The 26,233-nt window shown below is 39.4% G+C and overlaps 1 protein-coding gene across 6 annotated transcripts in view; it reads left to right on the forward strand.

The window, feature by feature from the left end:
• Positions 1-26,233, forward strand: part of RXRA (retinoid X receptor alpha) — a 150,813-nt gene that overhangs the window by 107,478 nt on the left and 17,102 nt on the right. For 5 of the 6 annotated variants that reach the window (XM_072430213.1, XM_072430215.1, XM_072430216.1 and 2 more), the window contains 3 exons: positions 7,933-8,083; positions 13,073-13,252; positions 22,732-22,788. In XM_072430213.1, the coding sequence (XP_072286314.1) occupies positions 7,933-8,083; positions 13,073-13,252; positions 22,732-22,788 (388 nt within the window). The remainder of the gene's footprint in view (positions 1-7,932; positions 8,084-13,072; positions 13,253-22,731; positions 22,789-26,233) is intronic. The other variant, XM_072430214.1, reaches the window with a different exon arrangement.

Below are 26,233 nucleotides of genomic sequence, written 5' to 3' on the forward strand. Positions count from 1 at the left end.
GAAAAGTGGGTGCGTCTTATACACCGAATACATGTTAAATATAATTAAAAAAAATCATACTCATCCGATACCGCGATCCCGCGATGCTGCGTGCTTCTTCTCCTCGCTCTCCTCCCGGCTGCAGCGCGTGTCTCCTCCTCCTCCTCTGAGCGAGGAGAAGCCGGCACACGTGCCCTCGCGATCCGGTAAGCAGGCTGGATCAGCCTGCTTATGGGATCGCTGGGGTATGCGTGTCGGCTTCTCCTCGCTCAGAGGAGGAGGAGACACGCGCTGCAGCCAGGAGGAGAGCGAGGAGAAGAAGAAGCCCACAGCATCGCGGTATCGCGGTATCGGGTGAGTATGATTTTTTGGCACAGGGTGATCAGAAGGGGATACATTGTGTCAATGTATCCCCTTCTAATCACTCTGTGTCAATGTATCCCCTTCTGATCACTCTGTGTCAGAGTGATTAGAAGGGGATACATTGACACAGAGTGATTAGAAGGCGATACATTGACACAGAGTGATTTTTTAGTATTTTGTTCAGAATCTTTTTTTTCTAGGTTTTTCTCCTTTAAAATTGGGTGCGTCTTATAGGCCGGAGCGTCTTATAGTCCGAAAAATACGGTATTTATTTCTACAATAGATAGATGCATTGATAAATTCCAATGGTCATTAAAAATAACTTCTTTAATTCCTGCAAGGCGCAATAATTTCCACTCTCTTCAAGAAAGGCATAGCTATGCTAACAAAATACTTGATCTCATTGCTATGGAAGATGGAAAAAACATCTACTTTCTTGATGAAGTAGGTTTTAACATCTCATTGAGAACCAAAAGGGGGAGATCTCCTATTGGGCAAAGGCCGGTGCATGTTGTGGCTGGAGTGCATTCCAGAAATTATTCAATTTGTTGTGTGAGGATTAAAAATGGGACCCTCCACTTTAAGGCACAAGCATTTAATCAAGAAGCATTCCTCAATTTTATTGATGAGGTTTTGAATGTTTTTAGTGAAAAGAGTGTTCAGCATGCCATCCTAAGTATGGATAATGGTAAAGATGGTTGAAAGTAAGGGACACCAACTTTTATTTTTACCACCATACTCTCCATTTCCTAACCCTGTTGAGAACATGTTCTCTAAATGTAAAGAAGTAATAAGAAGATATGGGCTAATTATTTCGGGTGCTTTATAAGAAAGCATTAATAGTGTATTTTTAAAATAAAAAAATTTACAAAAAGCGAGCAGAATTGCTCAAACTACTATACAAAATGTTTAGCTTTTTGCCTAAATACCTAAGAGGAGAAAGCATTAATGATTAAAAAATCATTTATTATCACTTTTATTTTTCTTGAGAAAAACTTTTATGGTAAAAATATTATGGTATATTTAATTTTATAATAAATGGATTGATTTATGAATAACTAGGGGGTCTAATTTTTTTTTGTGAAGTTTGGTTGCAAAAGTGTAACGTTTGAATGCAAAAGTGTGAAGATAAAATGAGAAACCCTGTAATATGCTAATGTATTTTCCACATTAAATGAAGGAAGGCAACATACACGCCATTTAACCACAGAACTACTGGCTGGGAAGCTGACGTTCTACCGTATTAGCCATATAAGACAAAAAAATGAAAAAAAAGGTTTTATTTATTGTTTTTATCAAGTGTCTTGAAGGTAGTAGCATAGCATGCATAAAAATCAGGAGCAGGAACTTTACCAGTTTAAAAATATGAACCACATTCTTTGGTAGTTTTAAAACAAAAACAAAGCCTAACTACATGAACTAGAAGTCCATGAGCTAGAAAACCTAAAACAGTTTATATAATAAACTTGGAATATAGTTTCTTGGGTGGGTGGCATTACTGTTACGGTTCTAGTTACATCACTAATAATCTCGGGATAAACAAGGATGGCTTCTTTTACTCAGTTTCAATGAGTGATCATACTTTTCTACTTCTTTTAATTCTTTAAAAAACTCCTGCTGGAATCTCTTTATTTGGACATTTTCTAGTTGTTTGTCTTTCACGCATATGCAACGTCACTTTACTGTTGAAAGTTCCATTTTGTCCAAGTAGGAATCAAAGTCTAATTTTTCATTTGAAGAGGATGATCCTGAGTTACCAGTGCTTATAGCTTCATCCAGTGGTGGTGTTTCAGGTAGTAATCCCTTAATGCGCACTGCTGCATCATAGAGGGCCTTTTTTGCATTATCAGTCTGGTCATCGCTCAACATAATTCGGCTCATTGGATCAACATAATTAGCAGCTAACAAGATTTGATTATCCAGTAAGAGATTCTCTCTTTTCTTCATTGAAAATACAATGCCATCAGCCATTAACCCTCCACTTTTGTTCAGGCAATATATCTAGCTCTTCAATTTTCAAGAAGAATCTGAAGGTGTTAAATCTTCAGATTGCAAACTCTTGGTGACAGTAAAGGGGTTAGAAAGTTGATTTTCCAATGCTTTTTCTTGTGTCCACTGGCTTTCAGTTAATAAAACATTTTCATTGTCCAGTTCTTCAAGAAAGTCTTTTAGTTCAACCACAAACACTTCACCATCAAATAAGTGCTTCCCCAGCGTGTTGTTTGATCCAAAATGGCTCTATTTCCTGCACGTCTTTTCAAAATGGCATCTGTTTTAATTTGCCAATTAGAGTAGCTGCATGACGATCTTTCAATCCATCACTTATTGCAAGTTGCAGAGTATGAACAGCACAATGGATGTGCTGAATAGTAGTAAGCTTAGATGCTTCTTCAAAAATGTTATCCAAAATTTCACGATTCTCTTCGCTTTCACTTTCTCCAATACTTGCAGAACTGTCTTCCTTTTTTTTTGTTATCTCTCTTTCACTTTTTTCATCTACTTTCTTTTTTCTCCTTTAGGCCAGATACAGCCTAGCCGGTGGTTCGTTCCGGCCCAATGCCCCCTGGCCGGAGCCGCTGGTTACAAACGGATCTGCCTGGGGGCATTAAGAACTACCGGAGCCAGAGCCGCCGGAGCTCCAGTGCCACCTCCTTGCTGTTGCTCCCCTATTTACCGCGGCCGGCGTTGATATTCCGCCATCGCGGTAAACAGGGAAAGCTCTGTTGAGCAGATGAACAGTTTAGGCTCAGCTCTCACATAATGTGAACGTGCTGGAGGGCGGCACCTCCAAGTGCGCAGATGACGTAGGAAGGAAACCCCCTAAAAGGAGGTTCCTTCTGCACGTGGGACGCTGACTCACTTGCAAGGGAAGCTGAATAGGAACATGGTTGTGCTGTTGGGCTGTATGTTCCTATATCTGTTTGAGGACTGAAGGACATGAAACTTAGGGTCACTGTGATTTATATTGAAAATTGAAAGAGATTACTCACTAATTAAATAAACGGGATTTGAATATACCATTGCCGCCATAACCACCTCCTTCCTTGCAACAATTTTAAATAGGAGGGCTGCTGGAAGAACAAACATCAGACTTCTCCTCTCCTTCCTCCTGAAGAAGCGGATCTTTTCAGCGAAATGCGTCGAGAAGTAATTAAGGATTTAAAACCCTTTGGGCGTATTCTGTAAGGAGAGGTCATTATATACACCTACAATTTTATTGTGTTTTATGTATTTGAAATGGTTTGTTTTTAGTGTTTATTAATATTAAAATTCTGTTATTTTTGTAATATATTGATGGTACTGGCTTTAAAAGTCCCACTTAAAATTGATGTCTTTCATCACATTTCTTTTTCTATAATAGGGAAAGCGCCCTGAAGGGAAATCCCTCTCCTCCGCAATGCATACGGAGGGGAGAGATTTCACTTCAGGGGGCGTTCCCTGGTGGTGAGTGGAGCCATTAGGGCGGGACTCCAGCCTAATGTACTCTTGCCCACCCCTGAAATGGTCTAGTGGCCATAAAAGTTTGCCGACCCCTGTTCTAAGTTCTAAAACATCTTCCACTAACTTCTGAAGATAATCACTGGTGCGATGTGCCTGGGTGCCCTTTACTCTCAAGGTTCACGTTATTGTTTTATTATTTTCATCTACAAATCTAACATTAATAGCAAAATAATTGATTCTGTGACGTGTGCATGCATGCATTTTTATGAAGACAAAATGTCCCTTCAGACCTTTTGGTAGTTCTTCCTTTTTACATTTGGCCTCTTCAATTAAAAGGTTTTTTATACTTTCTCTTTCCAGAGAAACCCCAAGTTTTTTAGCCATTTCTCCATTTAGGCTTAAAAAGGCTGGCTGTTAAAAGAAGGATAGTGGTAATCTATTATTTACTACCATTTCAAAAATGTGGTTTTTGAATTTTTCTCATGTCATTGTTATCGTATTTTTGTCGGATATAAAGAATATTCTTAGTTGTGTTTGGTCTCCAGTAGATTTCTGAACATTTTTTATCCCAGAAGTAGATGGAATGTTTTCATTGATATATTTCTCATTCACAACTTCTAACACTTTAGGATGAAAACGCTGCAAGTGTCTTTTCAAATTTGATGCTCTTGTAGGTGCATTTTTGTTAGACTCACTAAAACTGCTAATTTTTGCATCATATTGTTTTTCACCATCATCTTCAAGAATTCATTGGCACACAAAATGTTTCCCATCACTTGATAATGTAAAGTGCTCATTAACAGCCGACTTTATCATGTTTGTTGACAGACTTTTTGCCATTGTGAATGGGGTGCTGCTTTCACTAAAATATAAACATAAAATATGTTATACTAACTAGCATATTCTTTCATTTCAATACAAACATACACACAGTCCTGCACTATTGCAAACATACATACAACACGGCACTATACACACAAGCCAAAGCCCTGCACTAAACTTAGACAAAATTTGTCTTTGACAGAAAAACATGCACAAACATATATACTATACACACAACACAGAGCCCTACATTTTACTAAGAAACATACACACAATATGCACTATACACAAACATTCATACATTCCTGCACCATACACACAAACATACACACATAGCCCTGCAGTTTTATCCAGAAACATGCACACAGCCATCCATCATAGTACACACAAGCAGCCATGCAGTTTTAAAATAAAAATGAACACTTGCAGTTGAATCCAAAAAGCTGTTCGTTCATGTTCTTCTAAGCTCTTTTAGCAGACAGAGGAAGTTGAGCAGATGCTGCTGTCTTTGTTTGCTGATCTTCTCCTGAAGACAGGGCAGTGGGAGGCTACAGGGCCAGGGGGGCACTTTACTAATGTCCTAGTATTAGGTGGTGTGCAAAATGATGTTAAAGTTCAGCCCTGGATGGGAGCATATATGGAAAGTGCAGACAGGACACCTGAACACACATCAGGCCATTACACTCACCTACACCGAAATCATTACACTTGTTTATACTCAAATGAGCTTGTTAAATACATTATATCTGAAATAAAATGAAAACACTTTTTGTAATGTACATAATCCAGATTACAATAATGTTAATGTCAGGTTGTAAAATAGCTCAGATGAACTTCTACTGAACTAGTAGAAATACAACTATGCACTAGGCTTTATTCTCACATCAGAGAAGTACTTAGTTATGACTTTTGATTGTGAAATAGGACATTTGAACTTACTGTATTTTTTTTATCATTTAAATTTATCAGGAGTCGGAACATTTTTATCGACTCTGACTCTAGGTACCCAAAATTGTCTCCGACTCCACCACTCCCACTCCGACTCCACAGCCCTGGCTGAATGGCCATAAGACGTCTTCCTTGATGCAGTTTTTTTTGCTCTGCTCTTGGATGTGAAAATAACGACAAGAAATAATTTAATTGGAAGGATTTTTTCTTTGCAATCATTTCTAGTATAAACACATTATACATTTTACCAAATGGTATTTTATGCATAGGGGTCACCATGGGGTACATGGTAGTCTTTTCCTACCATACATACAAGCCCCTGGTTAAGCAGTGGTGTTGGTGTGTTCGGTAGGATGCTCTTTTTTTAAAATTCCTCCTAATGGTGGGTGTTGGAAATTCATATATGATTGCTGTCAGGTGTTTTGTTTATGCAAATATTTCAGAGACTCCACTAGTTTACTGAGGACCAAGAACAAGACATCAAAATGAGTTTATCCATGGTTATTGATTAGTCACTAGTATTAGAACAGAGTAACGTCTTCCTGGAAGTACTAATAACAGGGTCACTTTGACCACCTTCACTAGCTAATGATGAGGTTAATGGGCCTGAACACTGCCACTCTTCCTAGAGAGGAGATTACCTACATATATAAATCCCCTTCTTCTCCCACCCCCAGAGGTAAAGAGATTAAGCTAAATTAAACAACAGGGAGACACCAGCTGACCTGCACCTGCTGCTCGTCATCCAGGTGCTGGCACTGTAAAGCTGCCTCTCTGGACCATGATAATTTTTCAACACTTTGCCAAGCTGCCTACATGCCAACAAATAGTTGTAAATAGCAGATTTATCTTTTACGGTGCATTGGTTTGCCCTTATATGAATATGACAATCATGGAACAAAGGGCTCTGTCACATGGACAATCTTAATTTGGCCATCATCAGGATTGCTAAATCACTTTCAGCTAGTCGCTATGAATGGGTAGTAGTCTAGGTGACTATTGTAGTAGGTGTAGTTTCTTGACAATGATAATTTTTTTTCTCAATGAACTCTGCTTTGCCAAACTGTCTTTTTCTCATGAACGTACTTAAGTGATTAAAAAGACCAAGCCAATAAGACTGTTCACTCCTGTCACACTTGCCATATGTGCCTGGAGATAGCAGTCACAAACACCTGAGCCCAGTCAAAGACTCTGCAAGAGCTCTGGACACGACTAAGCATCTGGCAGAATAGATGCTTCACCTAATAGATGACCCCCCCCCCCGTTTAAGCCAGATAGTTCTGCAGCTTTAGATCTCCCTGTTCTCTGCTGTCGACTTTGTGAGCAAGAAAGTGGTGACTTTGCAGAAGGTTGGTGATGACCGTGGAGGGCACTACCTGACTCTAGGTGATAATAATTTGCAGGTGAGCAATATGCCCTTACCTTGCCTGTTTCCAGCACTGTGTCTCCTTTTCTCAAAGAGAGAGAATGTTTATAATTAGCTTGCCCAGGACCGTTTTATTTATATTTTGCACTGGGAAGAATTTGCCAGAATAGAAGAAAACTGAACAATTTAAAGATATGTAAAGGAATCTGATGGAAAATTCCGCTTTTCACCCCAACTGGAGGATGTACTCTGGACCCCTCTATCGACATGTAATACAACCCTCACTCTATATAGTTGCCCACTGCGTTTATATGCACACCTTCAAGTATTAAGATTTTTCATAAGCAATATGCCTGGTTTTCTCATTTGACGGATATCACTATATATCCCACCCTTATCACATGACAGGTAACCTTTCCTCAATTGCTCTATGTGTTTTTCTTTAATTTAGGTTTTGTTAGTCACTTTTATTTTTATGAATATAACATATGTTTCTTGTTACTAAAGTAACAATAAATAATTCTAGTTGGATTTGGTGTGATTTTTATGTTCGCTAATATTTGTATTTCATTAGACATAAATCAGATAACTTCTGAGATAAAAATCATGTGTTGTGCTACAAAAAAAAAAAAAAACAGGTCAGGTCTATTTTTTGTTGCTATTGTCTTGCATTGGCTGACAATTTTATAATAAATGGACTGCTTTAATGCAATGTGTTACATGATTTGTGTTTGTTAACATTTCATAGAACTGATTTGTGGCACGCTATGGGTGGTCAATCTAGAGCTTGTTGTACTGTTAGGTGGAAGCAAATCCGTTATGCCACAGGTAGCTCCTTTAAAATGGGTTGACAATTTGGGTTGTCTTTTTTTTAATATTTAGGATCACATTTTGTTTTTTGTCTTACTGTACTGGCCTGACTATCAAAATCCTCCCAAATTTAAACTATTTTTTGTTTAGCACTAATAAATTACTTAGAATCCTAATTGATAACCAGTCTGCTTATTTTACAGCTCCATACAACCATGAACTCGGTCAGCAGCTCGGAGGACATCAAACCCCCTCCTGGAATCAATGGCATCCTAAAAGTGCCAGCACATCCCTCTGGCCCCATGGCAGCCTTCACCAAACACATCTGTGCCATCTGTGGGGACAGATCATCAGGTAAATCCCCTGTTATCTTCTCTTCATTGCATTTATTAAAACAACATTAATGAATTATTATTATACCATGAGCTATATAAACATGATGGAGAACCTATGGGCTTTATGAGCTTTATGGGTCCTCAAATCATTGCAAAGCTGTGAATGTGGTCAATATTTGATTAGCTGCATTTTGTGAGCTAAAATATTCAGTGCTGCTGTATGAAAAAGGGTTGTCATCATCTCATGCTGGTCTTTGGATACCTTGCTGCATAGAAAGTATGTAATAGGTTCATTTAAAATACCTCCACCAATATTCATCCAGGAAGATTTGAAAAAATGAAGGTTACATCACTAGCACAACATGGGAGACCTTTAACCCATCAGTTTGCTCCATTCCTGCATTGAAGCCTCATTTTTGCAGATGAGATCCTCTCCTCTATGACAGCATGTCCGATGGGCTTGATGCACTTGCAGTACCATACAACATAGAACATCCACATGGCTCTGTGTGACTTTAAGCAATCGAGACATCTTCTTCAGTCATAGTTTTTCTTGTCATTGTTTTTTCAAACCTCAAAATCTGTCAGTGTAGCAACTGCTTTTAGTCATTTTCCACTTTGTGAGGGCACTGTGCACAGTATTTGTGATTAAGCAAAACCTGACTGATCTGTGCTGTAAACATTTGCGTTATCTGGCCTCCCAGTAAGTTTGCGTTTGATCAACGTTGGACTTCAGACTGTTCCATCTGCTTCTCTTTTGATGATTTCATGTGGTGCTATTAGAGTTGCAGCACAGGTCACACTGAGAAGGCCAGGAACGCTCTTTTTTCCCCCCAAAGAAACCTGTGGTTAGGAAGATGGAGCTTGAGTGTCTATCCTTCAGTTCCTTTAGCTTGTTAGGAAGCAGACATGAAACGCGGCGAACTCAGCAAGGAAAGGAAAGTGCAACAGTTGGATCGGTGGTCGGGAAAAGTGAGGAAGAGAATGACATTCAACAATCTCTCTTTCTTTTTAGTTTGAGAATTGGAAGACAAAAAGCAATCATGAAAAAATTTACCTAAATTCAATTCAATTAGATATTTAAAGTACATTAAACATATTTAAACTTAAAAACAAACATTTAATGTGTTTCCACTTACTAGTCTTTGGATGTGGTGGCTTCATTAGGGTTTAGTCTTTATTCCTTGTACAGGTATTTTCGTTTATTTTACTACAGCTAAGCTGACCATACATATCAATTCGAACACAATATGATAGACTTTCAATCAACATTTTAGCTGTTTTAAAATATTTTCTTTTAACAGTATAAGTAAGGTACCTCTCAAACTGTAAAAACTGGTAAATTGACAAAACAATACGTGTTACAGTACCACCAATCAAAAAGTTATCCAGCCTTCCCTGTTGCTTTTATTTTTATATACCTGTTAGAAAATTGATTGCTATCATTTTTATGTGGTTGTTTTATGAATGTATTCTTACACACAAATAACTTTCTACTTCCTTTAGTGCCCATGTTTATATCAAGTAACAAAGTCAGCAAGCCTACTAAACATCTCCTAAAAAAAAAATCAGTTTGTACCCATTCACATTTATCTTCCTTGGTGTGTTGCATTAATGCTGTGTTTTCCTGACCTTTTTTATGTAGGGGAACCCCTGAAAAAACTTTCAGGCCTTAGGTATCCCCTTTTAATTGCTATATTCACAGATCACAGTACATTAGTGTGGTGGTCAGTAGGAAAAAATGCCTTACGTTGCCAGCCAGTGGGAGGAATGTCACCCTGCAGATGATCATCCAAAAAGATCATTGGTGTCACTTAAACTGACCTGAGAGGCACAAATTGCTCATTGCTCAAATAACCCCTAACAACCTCTGGAGGAACCCTGGATGAGGTACACTGCATTAATGCATGCATAATGTTGCGTTGCATCCCATTTATTTGAATGTGCTGACACCCCACCACATATGACTAAGAATCAGTTATACAGCAATTTTTTCTCGTACAACTCACCACAATAGGCAGAGTTTGTTTCCGTGTGTTTTGGCGTGCTACAACACATGTCTGAAAGACATCCATTGGGTTAACCACCTGAGCGTTACACTGAGGTCTAGATTTCTGTACCAAAAGTGATCCACTGTTTTTCATGAAATTTTTTTTTTTTCAAATTGTAGACCTGTAACTTACAGAAATATGTCCGAACAAGGGTTCTAGTAGATATTATGAATATAAAAAATGTATTTACTTTTATTTATTTATTTTTTTTTGTATTGGATTGGATACAGGAGTTTGTATTCAATCCAATACAAAATGAGCGTTTGAATTTACCAATTATGTACTTTGTATTAATTTTATATTATTTTGTATTGGATTGGATACGCAAGTTTGTATCCAATCAAATACAAAAGATAAATTTGAATTTCCAAGTTATTTACTTTTATTTTATTTTTTTTTATTTTTTGTATTGGATTGGATACGCAAGTTTGTATCCAATCAAATACAAAAGATAAATTTGAATTTCCAAGTTATTTACTTTTATTTTATTTTTTTTTTATTTTTTGTATTGGATTGGATACAGGAGTTTGTATTGAATCCAATACAAAATGACAGTTTGAATTTAGCAATTACACACTTTGTATTTATTTGAATTATTTTGTATTGGATTGAATACAGGAGTTTGTATTGAATCCAATACAAAATGAATGAATGAGTTTCTATTTGAATTTCCCGCACATGCGCCGACGTCATCACGCACGCAGGGAGAAGCCGTCCGGTTTTTTTTCTCCGCCGGACGGCTTCTCCCTGCAGAGATCATCCGGCGCTGGACGAACACGGACGTGGACCATCAGCGGGACCAGGTAAGATGCCGGCCGGTATCTTGTGTTCAGCCGGCCGGGATCTTGTGTTCGGCCGGCCGGGCGGCGGAACGCAAGATGCCGGGCAGCGGAACACAAGATACCGGCCGGCATCTTACCGGTCCCGCTGGCACCCGACGCTGGAGATCGACGGACGACGATGGACGGAGGACGACGCTGGAATGGGAAAACGACGCTGGAATCCTTACCTCCATGGTCCCGCTGGATGTGCACAGCGGGACCATGGAGGTAAGGCTGTGACAAAATTACGGGGTTAACCATCCTAGCCATTTTTTTTTGCCCGTACGAAGGTCGGGCATACCGGCTAGGTGGTTAATGCTTAAGGGTTCTATTGAAAATGAATTGCAATGAAACATAATAACATAATATTATGTTTTGCAGTTACACACATACACTGGAGTGAGTGAGGGGTGAGTGGGTCTCTACAGGCTAAGCCACATAAGATGGTGAAACGAAAGAGGGTAGTGAACTTGTAGTGAGGAAGGAACAAGCAAGTTTAACTATCCAGTGCACATTTACAAGATGAAGACACACATCAAGGCCAGAAGGTCACTATTAAATCATCATGTGATTTCCTAGGCCAGCTGAAGGATTATGAGCGATTTACAACATCCATTGTGTGTTAAGTTTTTAGTATATCCTCTGACATTACAGAGTGATGAACCATCAGTAAACATTAGCAGGATTTTGATCGTGATTACTGTGAAGATGTAAATTGAACTTCAAACAATAGGATTTGATTGTAAACCCTACATTAGTATCTCAGGCACGTTTTGCAATGCAGTAATGTGTTTTTTTGTTTTCTTGATGGTCAGTAACTTAACAGCTTCATTTATTGGCTTTCACATTAAACGACAAGATTCAAAAATAGTACCGTTACTGTTATCCGTAGCAACTGGTAGTCTTTTTGCTGCAATTGTAAGAAAAGTGTGGTTTCCCCTTGGTCATGTAACTGTTATTTTTCTCAACTTTAGTTTTTTTTAGTCTCCTTTTAAGGAGAGTAAACAAACGAATTCACAAGTTCTCTGCAAAACGAAAATGTAGTGTGCTCACCTCTCTGGTTGTGCCTGTCTCCCTCCTCCCCTCCAATTACAACATTGCAGTCTTTATCAGTGGCTTTGACAATCAACTCTTTTGGTAGTGTCAAATGCCTGTGTCCCCCTCTGTGTGCCATTGCTCTATTTCCCACCCCCTGTGATTCTTGGCTGGGGCATTATCTGCATGAAATATTTATGTTGTACCTGCTGGCATTCCGAATCCCTCCTACATTCCAAAAACATACTGGTAGGTCAGCTAACTTTCCCCCAAATTAGCCTAAAGCTACGTACACACTTCCAATTTTTATCGTTGGAAATGAACGATGAACGAACGACGAACGATCGTTTGGGCAAAAATCGTTCGTAAAAAAAGTAACCAACGACGCCGACGAACGAGGATAGTCGTTGGAAATGAACGACCGGACCGGCGGATCGGATTGGACGACGATCGTTGACCATCTATTGTGTGTACGGTCGTTCATTGATCGTCCATGGTCTGAGCATGCGTGGTGAACGAACGTTCGCTCACTTCCTGTGGTGCACGTCACTTCCTGTATCGTTCAAACGATCGCATCTATCGTGTGTACAATATCTGCGAACGATCGTGTCGTTATCTGTATGTACAGGATCGGTGCTATACGATCGTTCGCATATATCGTGCAGGATCGTTCGTCGTTCGTTTACCAACGATAATAATTGGAAGTGTGTACGTAGCTTTAGACTTTGTCATTTGGCTAGAGACCTTTCAACAAGGTCTTTGTTCTTTTTTTAAGTACAAACCTTAAAAAAGCCTAATATGTAAATTCTTTAAAAAAATCATAGGTGTGTATGAAAAAGTCCTAGGAATATGCACATGTAAAAAGCATGATTGTGTTATTAGAGTGTACTATTTGCCAAGAATTCTTTGGGAGGACAGGAAAAACCCGGCAACAAAGTACAAAGGCAGAAAAAAAATATGTTTGGCGTTAGGTTCTGCAGGTATATTGGTTTAAATAATTATAGTTGTATTAAGATAAAAGGCATTGATTGAGAGCAAACACCCTTGAGATAGGTTAGAGGTGATTGTGCTGACTTCTCTGCCATCCTCTTCCCTTGCCAGGCAAACACTATGGAGTCTACAGCTGTGAGGGCTGCAAGGGCTTCTTTAAGAGGACAGTTCGGAAGGACCTTACCTACACCTGCAGGGACAACAAGGACTGCATGATCGACAAGAGGCAACGTAACCGCTGCCAGTACTGCCGCTACCAGAAGTGTTTGGCCATGGGAATGAAGCGAGAAGGTAAAGCTTATTCTACCTCTTAACACCAGTCTGTAAAACTGTAATTTTGGTTTTAGAAAAAAAAAAACTGTCAATGTTTGGAGACTAAATGAGAGCATTTATTAAGTTTCATACTGAGCCCTGAGATTTACATTGGTGACAGTGGTATATTATTTCATATGGGATTGGGTAGACTTTCCTCCAGACACTCCTTTTGAAAAATGTCAACAGCTGCCATGATTAGGGTTTGAAATCTGTTTACATACATTAGATAGCAGGTATGAAAGCTGTTGTACACTGTGCTGTCTTTCCTGAAGTATATAGCCAGCATAGACAAAGGTAGGAAGTTCTTTTAGAGTTTCCCTTTTACAATTTTTATGAGTGTGTGAATTATTTCTGTACTGACTTTTGAATCCTTATTCTGCTTTTGATGTTGGAAGACTGAGCACTGCTTGTATATTTTGTCTTCTGTGAGCTTTATCCTGCAACTATGTGTGTAGACATTTGTTTCCCAATGTCATCTGGTAAAGAAAGACTGTTGGCTTATCAAGTAAAATCTGTGCTGAGCAACCCATCACATCCAATCAGATTGCAGGTTACTGTGATTACTTAAGATATGGTTTGTGAAGGGTTACTATGCTCACATATTGTATTGTTGCATAACACTACATACATTTTTCTAGCTTCACATACACTGATTGTGGGGTGTCATATTCCAGATTCCTCAGTAACATTGTGTTAAAGGCAAGAAAAACTCCTTCCATCTGGTTTTTATTACAAAATGTACATTACTTATTTCAAGGCACCCAGATGCTCATTCTCCTCTGATGTCCATCTCATTGTAGTGCCTAGATACCAGTAATGAGCATAAAATAAATGCTGCAGGGAGTTAATGGCACACCGTTCTGGGTTTAAAATTGCCTGTAATATTTGTGGATTTTTTAGAACTATTTGTCAGTGGTTGGTGTCCTGTGGTTGTATAGATAGATCAGCATTGATCAATATGGCCCCTAGAATGGCCTATGTCATGTAATGCTAGTGGATTTGTTCCTCCAGGTTATGATTTGTTTGACTGTCTGTCTAGGATATGTCTGTAGGGAAACATAAAAGATGTCACTTCTCTGGGGCTGTAGGGAAACATAAAGTATGTCACTTCTCTGGGGCTGTTTTTTATTCTTTATCTACACAACAAAGGTATGAGGCACCTGACTTTTATGCTTAATTCTTTGATCCTTTCTCCTCTGTGCAATACAAACAATGATCAGGCTGAGGGCCACAGAGTGAAGCAAATCAAAAGCAATGTTGTTTTCTTCCAGTAAACTAATCTGCTCATTATTACTATAATCCAGTATTTATATAGTGCTGACATATTACACAGCGCTTCATTAAGTCCTCAGTCATGTCACCAGCTGTCGCTCAAAGGGACTCACAATCTAATGTCCCTGCCATAGTCATATGTTATTACCACAGTCCTGCAGGTCTGTCTATTCGTTGGGAGGTTTCTTCATTTGGGTCCTGCTTCGTCCTGATGTCAGTCTTCGGCCCAGCGCAGAGGAGGTGCTGGGCGCCAACATCTTCTTGTCTTTTCTTCCGGTTCTTCTTCCTGTTCACCCGATCTCGTACTGTGCGAAATTGGGTACAAAGATGGGGAAAAAAGCTTGCCAATCTCACTGCAATAAATGTTTTACAACCCTTTTATGTAAAGTAAAAATTTTGAGTTTAGGTCCACTTTAACTGCAGGTTTTTAGAAGTGGGACAAAACCAGAGTACCCGGTTGGAAACACACACAAACTCCATGTAGATAGTGCCCTGGCCAAGATTCGAACTTGGGACCCAGTGCTGCAAAGGCCGAAGGACTAACCTTAACTGTGCTTTCCTTATCCCTCATTTCAATGGTAATCTATATAAGGCAGACATTTTAATAGGCTATCCAGGGTGACAAGCATAACCGCCAACAAGGGGTGGTGAATGTTATCCACCCAGAGACAGGAAGTGCGTTACAACAGGTTTTCCTGGTGAAAATGAAGGAAAATAAGCCTAAATAAAGTAAATGAGTGTATGACGAGCTAAAATGTATACATTTGGGTTTAGATTTCCTATACATGGAGAAATGCACACAAATAAAAGCCTCCCCCCTCTTCCATGTAGGGAATGGCAGTTCACACACATGTAAGTAAAGCCCTGGTCCATGCAGCACATGATGACCACACAAATATAAATCCTCATGATGAGGAACAGTATGAGGCAATAATATGTGCATAGGGATGCAATAGATGTTTCCACAGATTGAAACTACCCAGAAGGTCACCAAAGGGCACACACTGACTTCTAGGTGTCAGCTGGGTTAAGTGGTAAAGGTTTATGTGTGTTAGGCTGTGTGTGTGTAGAATCTGTCTGAAATACAGTGTGTCATCTCTGTTAATATCGAGGATATATCCTTCTATGTGTTCTTTGATAGCACCACAAAATGACCCCATGTCAAAGTTCTTAAAAGCGCCAGGACAAAAAGAGGCTATATGGTGTGAAATGTGCTGTCTGTGCTGTGAATAATTATTAATCACTTTATTTCCAAATGACAAGGTGGCCACACCACCATGTTGCAGAGCAGAATTAGGTAATATGATAATCATTTTACCAGTTATGTATTATGCATTGCCAAAAAAACGAACAGTGGAAATTCAACAGTACTACACTTTACCAGATGTGTTGGAAATGATGGAAAATAGAGTTAAATTTAGAGCTGTCCGTTAACATATGTACATGATGAAAATGTTCTTGTTTCACTGCAAGTTGGAAATAAGAAAATCATCTTCCTGCAATCGATCGCATTGTGAAACACTTGTCTAGCCATGCTGATTGTTCTCATAACATAACGACACAGATGAGAACATCGGATATTACAAGATAAAACAAGACCATGGCACAGCTTCATTCCCCGGGGCTGTCGAGTACTAAGGCAACAAAGATACAGATATTTTTGTTCCTCCTTTCTCAGAGAATGCAGAAAAAAACAGCCATTTCTGTCACCCTCAGTGCATCCGTTTCTGTTGGTCGCATGAGGCGAAACTCTATTAGCATTGCAGGGACAAAATGATCTTTTAAGCGCCAGGCCCACACGAAGCGAGGCTGGTGATTACAACACTTAGGCAGTCGATATTACTTATGCTGTCCCATAAAACGCAGAACTCAGGGTCAGCATAGAGATTCAACATCTGTAATTGGATGAGTCGACCACATTGCACAGAAAAGGGTTTGCAGAAAATAAAAGCACAGCGGATAATTCTGGCTTTTATAAGAGAGAACACTCTCATTTTTACTTGAAGTCACATACATCAGGCTGAGGGTAATTGTTTAATGGTTGATTGGACGATAGCTGAGGCCACAGAAGGAGCGAGGCTGCCGCTCACTACAGAAAGTTTGCTGGAAGATGTCACCAGCGAGGTCAAGGTAAATTGTGCTCATGTCGCCAATAATAAGGGAAGTGGCAACTTATATCTGTACAATAAACATAGATATTCTATAGAAAATTCAGACACACCATTGATGAGTGTATAGCATTCATTTATTTTATACACAAAATCATTTTTGGTGACAGTTGTTTTTTTCCTGAATTGTGTTTAAAGCTGTTAGTTTACTTATACTCTCTGCCTTGCCGAACCACCTACCTTAGTGCTTGAAACAAAAATTAAGAATATATTTACCTAACACTTTTTTTATGCATCCCTGGGTGTAATGCCCTGTGAGATCTCATGAGAAGACATTACAGTCCATTTCAAGAATGCCCTCTTAAGGGATTTACGCTTCTCTGCCTGCTAAGAAGAAGAAGAAAATCAAAGTAGCTAACAGTAATGCAAAGAAATAAAAGCAAAAGAAAGGAGGAAGAAGGTGATCCAGAGTTCCCCTTTAGTGCAGATGATAATAGCAAATAAATCTTTCAAGATAATTTCATTCAAGTACAAATAGATTATTGGAAAGCTTCAAAGTAAACTTCCAGAAAAAATGTGCCGATAACAATCACTACTGAAGCTTGCCTGGTTTAGGTTTTTTTTCCCTCCACCAATGAAAGGGGGTGGCGATATTGGACCAGGCTGGTTGGTGAAGTAAAGCTCTCTAGTATCTGTCTATTGAAACATTGTTGTCATTACACAAGACATAACAGCTGTTGCACCAGATTAGGGGAAGGATTCATTGCCTTTTTAGCACATAATTCAGCTTCTGTCCCACAGTAATTAGCAGGGAGGGAGGGGGAGGGGGTCCAGCATTTATCTCTTAATGCTTTGAAAGTTCTTTTTATTAACATAAGGTGTTCATAGTCCAGGTATTGCCATAGGGGGGTGGGAGTGGGGGGGTGTTCTTATGATGACACGTGACCCAAAACTATAAGATCAGATGTGTGAACGTCTTCTATACACAAAGCAGAAAGATTATTTTGCCTTTCAATATGTTTTGTCCTTTTTTTTAACACAAGGTTGCACAGCTCACTTTGACACCACTTTTACTGTTACATTTAAGGGCCACAGTGGGGTCACCTTCTCAGCTTGTTGATTAGACGGTGAAGGAGCAGCAGCACACCAATTTGTCATCACTCTGCTCTTATCCTGTTAGCATATGTGCATAAAGCTGTACAATCTGATTGGCTCTTAGACAGACCCCGCTTTCTCCCAGAGTGCAGCTGTACAGAATATGGCAGGATGATAGTATTAAGCCAAATTTAGGAACTTTTACTATCTGTATTTGAAAAATACATTTTTTAATTTTAAAATAAATACACAATGTGAATTTTAACTGGAATTCAGCCTTAATTTGTATCTCCATGCAGAAGCCAAAACTAGGCTTTTAAAAATATTTCCTTCATAAAGAAATGTTCAAAATATGCACATATGTAATTGTTCATTTATCAATGATAAAATAACGCCTATTGATCTTGAAATTACTTTGACAACTGATTGAGTTCAGTACTGACAATACTATGTAGTTTTTTTATAATACTGTGTTAGTAATCTAAGCTTTTTCAGTACCAGAAGGCCTCTTCGCCTCATTACCAATGCAAAATCAAGGGGCTTGTCTGATGGCATGCGCCGCTATTTACCGGTAGAAGGGAACTCAGTGGGACTGCTTTACTAAAGGAATACAAGGTCTTCACATTACAATTTGTGCTCTGCAAGGGAAAAATCTTCTAGTTTATGAGGGAAATCTTTGCTGATGTAAGCCTTCCAAGAATGTCCAGCCAAAAATCCTGTTTTTGTTTTTTTATATTTCCTTGCACATGATGGGGTATTCTTTGAAAAGTAAATTTTCAACACATTTACCAAGTTAATTATTCCCTGAAAAACTATTTTTTTAAATTTTGCTTAGTGAACAACCTATATTCCATTAGATCCTTTTTGCACTTGCACGTGTTAAGTGAATGCAGTGTGTGAATACATTGTCTTTACGATTACAATTGCAGTACAGTTTTTCTTCCAGAAAAAGAAAAGCAACTGGACAATCAGAAATTACGTTTTCTTCATAATCTACCTTGCAACCCCAGTGCAACCGTGTGCAAACAAGTGCTCAATATGATTATCAACTGTTAGAGTTTGGTTGAATTGTAATGGTTGAGATCGTGCTTGAGCCTGCGGTACAACGCTATGGTCAACTGCAAATTTGTGAATCAGCCCCTATGTCCTATTCTGCTCCATCTCCCATACCACTGTGTTTTTCTTTCAGAGCAGGAGAGCTTTATCGCTTTCATTCCCACCATCAGGCCCGCATTAACAACATAGTGGGTATTTGTGATCACATGACCGCCAGGACTTACAATAATGAATAAAATCTGCCATTGAACTTGCTGACAACAGAAATCTTATTGGCTGTTACAGATTGATTTTTTGTCTTGGTGTGGCTATGAATGAGGCAATTTATGAAAAATGTGTTGTATAATTTAATAAATTTGGCTTCTCGGCCAAGCAGCGAGGCCTATTCCAGAAGCTTCTGCTTTAACCTGGCACGGATCAGATTATGTAAGCAGGAAATGGTCGAGCAGAGCCCTTTCCCATAACTCCTTGGGAGGTCTGCTATACATCAGCGAGATCCAATTTCACTAAGATCCGTAAGCTGGGACACCCCAGCCTCCCCTGCAGACCTTAAAGTCTCAGCCACACGTGACAGAAGCCCGGACAATCCCAGCATTGTGACTGACTGACAATTGTCAAATTTAACGCAGTCACACAAGGCCTCCATTATTGGACTCGCCAGCGCTCCCCTTTCCCAAAGTTTCTCATCCTAGAGAATTTTAAATGTGTTTATTTTATATAGTTTGAATACAAACCATCAGAAGCACTTATTTTTATGTAAATCAGCACAGAGCAATGTCATTGTAGAATATGTACAGCCATACCTCAGACTCTAATTTAATTATGAGTCAGGAGCATGCTCCGAAACTCTCGTGTGTTCTCACCCTTCCTAAACTAGTCGTAGCTGAAAAGGTCTAAATTAATAATGATTTGTGAGATGTCAGGTACTGTGTTGTTCTCCGGCATTGCAAGTTATCATGGTAAAGGTGTTCTTTTTATAGTAGTTGTAAGGTTTTCACTGCATAACAATTACTATTTCTTTTATTAGTTCTTTTATTAGTTTGTTTATTAATTTATTAGTTTTAGGTTATTGGAAGAATCAATAGGTAATTGTGAAAAGGCGAAATTAGCACAGCCACACAGACCTGGCTTCCAGGTATATTTTTTTTGAGTAGGTGGTGGTAGATAAGGAATAGTTATTTACAATTTAAAGTGTTTGTGAAGCCAAAACCTTTTTTCACTTTAAAATGGCTGGAAATAGTTTGAACCCATTTTTATCCCAACTGGATGATTTTCCTTCACTTGCCTTAAACAGCATGAAAATTTTTTCAAAGTAATCAAGATTTCCCTCCTAATTGTCATCAGATTGGTTTCCCTATCTTAGAGAAATTGTAAGACTTTCAATCACTATCTGCCCCAGTGATGATGGCCATCCGGACAAACAGAGGGAGTTTTTTTATCTAACTCCCACTCTATTAAAATTTAATATGTCTTGACTTTACGTGCACTTTAAATTTTCCATTATGGATCCACAGCAATAAAAATGTGCAAATGTTTTTGCATCAATATCTGCCAATGTTTTCCATCTACTTGCATTGAATTAGTGCCATACCATTAGAAAGAAATGTCAGGGACAGATGTGCTTATTTAGGTTTTTCCATACAATTTAGATGCTCTGGCCTTGTGTCACATATTGTGGAATCATTTCTCTAGCTCAATAGTGACATTGTTTATGTCAGGAACTCTAGTTATCCTTTCAGTGTAGAATACATGGGACGCAATCTGTTTCAGACTGCAGTTTTATGATCAACAAAGTAAAAGATTAAAGGAGAATGAGAAAATGCAGACTGGAGACTAAAGCTACGTACACACGTCAGATTTTTATCGCCCGATAATCGGCATCGGCCAATTATCGGGGGAAAATCTGCCGTGTGTACAGTCGGTGTCGTCCATCGTCCGGACGACCGACCTGCCGGATCCACGGACGATGGACGACAGCCGATCCTAATGAAAGGGAAGGGGAGAGAGTGCGCAGCAGGGTGCCGCTCCGTCGCTCTCCCCCTCCCCTCTCCATAGAGCATGAACGGTGCTGTATGTACAGCATTGTTCATGCATCGTGCACTCCCTTGTCGTTGGAAAGGATCGTGAAAGATCCTTTCCAACGACAAAAATTGCAAGTGTGTACGCAGCTTAAGGCAGCATACACATTTATTATTTGTTGCTGGAAACAATCTTTCCTGAGTGACAGATGAATGAAGGAGCATTACACACAAGACATCATTCTGTTTTATGGAGTGTTGAGGAAGTAGAACAAGCAAATGGCACCCTGGTGTGCTCTTCTTTGACTTGTATTGCGATCTTTCACTAAACATCATTGGACAGCTGTACACCTGTGAGATTCTCGCCCAATTTGAGCCCTGATTGTTCGTATTTTTAATAATGATCGGACTTGTGTACATAGCCTACGCCTACGCATGTGTAAAGAAATGGGGATATAACACTAAGAAATATATGCAGGCAAAGAAATTGGAGTCTCACCTTGCAGTGTTAGACAAAATGAGGGAAACAAAGACATGACAATTAGGAAGAGAAAAACTTTAACTGGCAGTGGCCAGTTTAGCCACCTTCACAAATAATGGTTTCGCAAAGTGAAGTTCCTAATTTGCAGTGTTCTTAAAATTCACTTTATTCTTAAAAATAAAGTTTTGTGTTTCCGGAGAGGGCGGTAACAGAACATAATGCATCTGTGAGGCCTGCAGGAACATTTGGTTTACGTCCAAGTCACATGTGTGAAAGGGAGGATTAAAAGTGAATTATACCAAAAAAAGAACTTCAGCATTAAAGTGTGTCGTGAAAATCGGCTGGACAACAGCTGGACCAATAAAGACCCAAACTCCCATTTCTGCCTGTTAGAGCAGGACAGGAATACCGTGTTAATCTCTGCAGATCACGCTCTTCGCTTCCTCTAAAGCTAAAACACTACTTGTCTGGCGTTGAACAAAGATATATGATACCGTGTTCTCGGGGTATGTCTACTGCCTAAACTTTTGTAGCTTATGGCGGCAGTTGTTGAAATGATAGAATCAGGTTGGAATTCGAAAAGAAAAGTCTGCCTGTGATGACTGTCTTGTGCCAAAACAACCAATTTGTGTATGTTGTTAATGGGAACCTATCAGAAAAAAAAGTGCTGCTATTACATCCTCTGTCTGAAAAACTCCAGTTGCAGGTAATGCTGAGCCACTTCCTCAAAGAGGAAGAAACTTCCCCCAGAGTGACGTCATAATGCCAGAACCCTCCCTCTCTCCCATCTCAGCCCTGAGCCTATAATCCGTACAGGAAATGTGGTCCACGGCTCTGGCCAGTGAACCCCTCCATCGGGGTCCTTCTCCTGACTCTGTTGGGGGGGCGCAAAGTCAGAGCCGCGGACCACCAAAATTTTCTCCCGGACCACCGGTTGGCGACCACTGTCTTAAAGTAAATAACTGGGAAGAGAGTTCTATATGGACCATTTATATATTTATCCCTTAGTTAGCTTTTGGGATCCCTTAGATCTCTTCCTCAGGATTCATACATTTCTAAACAAGCAGGTGCAGAGGAACATGTACAGGTGTATCATCAAAATAAAAAAACAGTGCAGATTCCATGGATCACTTGGTCTTTTTTGCCGTCACTCTTCTATGTTATAATGTTTGTAAATTTTTAATTTCAGCAGCGTATCTATAGAAATATGTCCCCTATTATATACTGCAGCCTTCCACATGATTATTACACATACACAGGACAGATGATTCCTCCCAATTTGGCCCCCCCTCCATAATATAATTCTCTGAATTTCTTTTCGTAATGATGTCATCATGAGCCAATTGTTTAAAATCAAAGTTGTTGACTTTTTTATCTTGCGACGATGGAAATGCAATAATTGCTGTAAATTTTACTGTGTTGCAGGGATGGAGCATCATCCATCCCCGACTACAAGAGATCGCCCGTATCCGGCGGATAAAGGTATTTGCAGACATTTACTGTTAATGACACTAATATGGTCAGGATAAAAAAAAGAGTTCCCACCCTTTATATTTATCCAATCCATTTCTGGATAAATAAGCAATAAAAGTACAGGATTTAGGGGTTTTTGTGATCTCTGTAACTGACCCCTTTCCCTTCAATGTTCATATTCTTCCTGCATGTTGGTAGCCAGACAGCTCGAGCAAAGCAGTGACACTTCTGCATTTATTCATTCATTCATTCATTCACGAGAAGGGATGGTCAGAAAAACACATTAATCCTTCCTAGCAGTAATCATTTACTAATAATAAGGGCCCACAGTGAGTAGAGTGTGCACAATTCATGGCTGCAGATAACAATAGCAGACATTAAAGCAGTGTAATGCTAATTAGCCTCACATTGAACCTGTGTGAAACATATATGTCATGAATATTCATATTTAACATGCATCATTAGATAATATCACATCATTTTAGGTAAAAAAAAGACCTCCATTTGTCAGTAAATAGTAAATAGCAAAAAAAAAAAAAAAAAAAAAAGTTTAGCACCATCATGTGATCTTGGGAATAGGCATTATAGATAGTGGTTTTGGATACCTGGGGCATTGTGTGGGTTTCACAGTCATAAGAAGTGCAGAGTGTTACCAGAAAGATACTGACAGACTTGCAGTGAAATAGAATCAGCAAGGCTCAATCATCATGTTTCACTGCCAAGCAGAAATCTATAAATGTAATGAGGGCTGTGGCTGCCCTGTGCATACAAATAGATAAAAATACACAGGTTTTAATATGATGCACAAAGGGTGAAACCACTATTGGGTTTTACTATTATATGGAGCTTCCCCACACTTAGTGCTAAGGGTAAAAAGCTTTACTAGACAGGAAATAAAGAAAAATGTGCAGCAGGGAAACTGACAACAGTAAAAACACTGGAAGGGGTTTTAGCATTCATCAACTTTCTGTCTGTATTATTGTTGGAGAGATGCACTCACTTTTTGTCTATTGAAAAGGTTGTCCCTGGGAAAGGAAGTGAAGGGAAATCTCTCTTAGTTCATGTTCCTTTACCTTCCTGGTACATATGCTTCCTTTATTCCTTCAGTATTCTCATAGCTGAGAAGGTAAGCCGGCCTGATATTCAGCAGTGTTATGGATGGCAGGTTTGTAAGGGTCCTGGGCATGGGCACCATGTCAGTTTTCGTGCCATTTAAAGGGGAAGAATATTTGTGACCTAGAAATTCAGAAAATTACTTAACAAAGAACATGACTATCTTGCCTACTATGCCTACTAGAACCACTGGACAGCTATGATTGGGGCAATGTACTGACTGAAAGATGCAGAAAATTTTGCACTTTCCTCCATCTATTTTGTCAGTATTTTTAATATAAACAGACAGCACTTGTGAATCTACATACCCTGTTTCCCCTATGATAAGGCACTGTCTTATATTTTTTGAAATGTCAAAGTATGCCCTAGGTCTTATTTTCAGGGGGATGTCTTATTTTTCCATGAAGAAGACTACAGTACACATTTATTTTTGAAAATCAGTCATGTGCCATTGATTGTCCCCTTCTGATCACTTTGTGCCATTGATTGTGCCATTGATTGTCCCCTTCTGATCACTCATGTGCCATTGATTGTCCCCTTCTGTTCACTGACTCACTTTTTTTTGGCTTCTACGGCCAGGTAACAGACTCCGTTAGGTGTTAGGGCAGGGCTCAGCAGCTTGCTTGTCCTTCCTGGTGCAGAGTTGCGGGCACGTGTGCGGGCCTTTGAAGTTACTTTCAGTTTTGCTCTGCACTGCAGCCAGCATCAAGGAGTCACACAGAGGCACACAGTTGCCCACCGTACCACCCGAATGGGAGATTTGGGCAGGCGCAGGTATCAGTGGGTGTCCTATTTGCGGGGGGGGGGTGCTTTATTTTAATTTTTGAGCAAAAATCGGGGGATGGCTTATTTGATGGGGATGCCTTATCATCGGGGAAACAGGGTATGTCATGACAAGGTCAGTTTCCCATGTATTTCTTTTCACTTGGCTTGCCATGGTTACTTGTTTCTTCTTAGAGTAAAGTATTCCTTTAGGCATCCTGTGTACTTTTCATTTTTAGTCACATGATTGCAGTCCTTAATGTCAAGCTGACATTTAATTTACTGACCAGGTCACCTACCTAATAGTTTTGTATTGCTGTAATCTCACTCAGGTCCGATATCCTGATCTGGATCACTAATGACGATTTTTGTGAATGCTATCATTAATGTGATCATTCTGCAATGACAAAGCTGTCATGACATAGGTGACTTAGATGACATTACTGCATACTACTGCATTGCTGTGCATTGACCACTTACTGTATATGACATCACACGTCAGTGCTGGTTATATATTTTTCTTTACTAGCAACACTATACATTTGTTTGGCTTGAGATCAGACTTTATGGAAAAACAACAACTCTAGTACCAAGACAGAAGTAAAACTCACCCCTAGAAATTCTCTGAATTGCTTCCTTTTGGTCTGCTAAATACCACTGATGTGCTTTGTTATATCCTTTACAGATTCCTGTTCCTTTCTTCTAATATCTTTTGAGCTGATAACTTCCTGTGCTTACTGTTTGTGTCCATGGAGGGGTTTGTTGTACTGTACTGTACTGTACTGTTGTCATCACATTTACTGTCATGGAATAATGAAGAAACACACAAATATCTTCACAAGCAGTTGTCCTGTTCCTCTGGACAAGCAGTTAGTTGGGCTGATTGGATGCAGTTCAGACTTATTTACAGACAGTCATCCCCACACGGTGTTACCCAGCATGGTCCTGCATATAGCAGTGACTGTCATAAGACTTCCTGTCCTTCAGATTTCGCAGCTTTTCTTCTCCACATATTGAATTCAGCTTTAAAAAGGAGAAATCCAGCATGCACTAAATGTGTCCAATCTGACCATATTTCTAATAGGAAAACATGAAAAGGTTTGGGGTGGGGGTCTTATAATGCTAACAGTCATACACATGTGGAAGAATACAATCCAAGTTAGGACTTCTGTATAATTTGGTAAATTTACAGAACTTGTAGTTATAGATAGAAGTGACATATTTTAGCAGTGTTTAAAAATATGCTTTTTTTCTATCCTCTGATGATTTGAACACTTTTAAAAAATGTTGTGTTCACAAATCTTCCGAATTCTATTTTGCTGGCGTGTTTCAGTCCGGAACAGGCTTTAAGTGGTTCTTTGCCTTACAGTAATAGCTGCGTTCCAGTCGGCAAGCAGTCATATGACTCGTCACAAGGCCCACTGAAGTCACTGCCAGTTTCTTGGCTATATCAGGTCATTAACAGTGACTGTCCCTCATGATGCACAGAGAGAGAAAGGAAGTGCAGCACTGAAACAGGAAGTGGTTATCACTGTTGTGAGGGTGTTGGTTTTCTCTGGTGGTGGCGAATTGACCACAA

Source organism: Pyxicephalus adspersus, chromosome Z (assembly GCF_032062135.1).
Source record: "Pyxicephalus adspersus chromosome Z, UCB_Pads_2.0, whole genome shotgun sequence".
Lineage (NCBI taxonomy): Eukaryota > Metazoa > Chordata > Amphibia > Anura > Pyxicephalidae > Pyxicephalus > Pyxicephalus adspersus.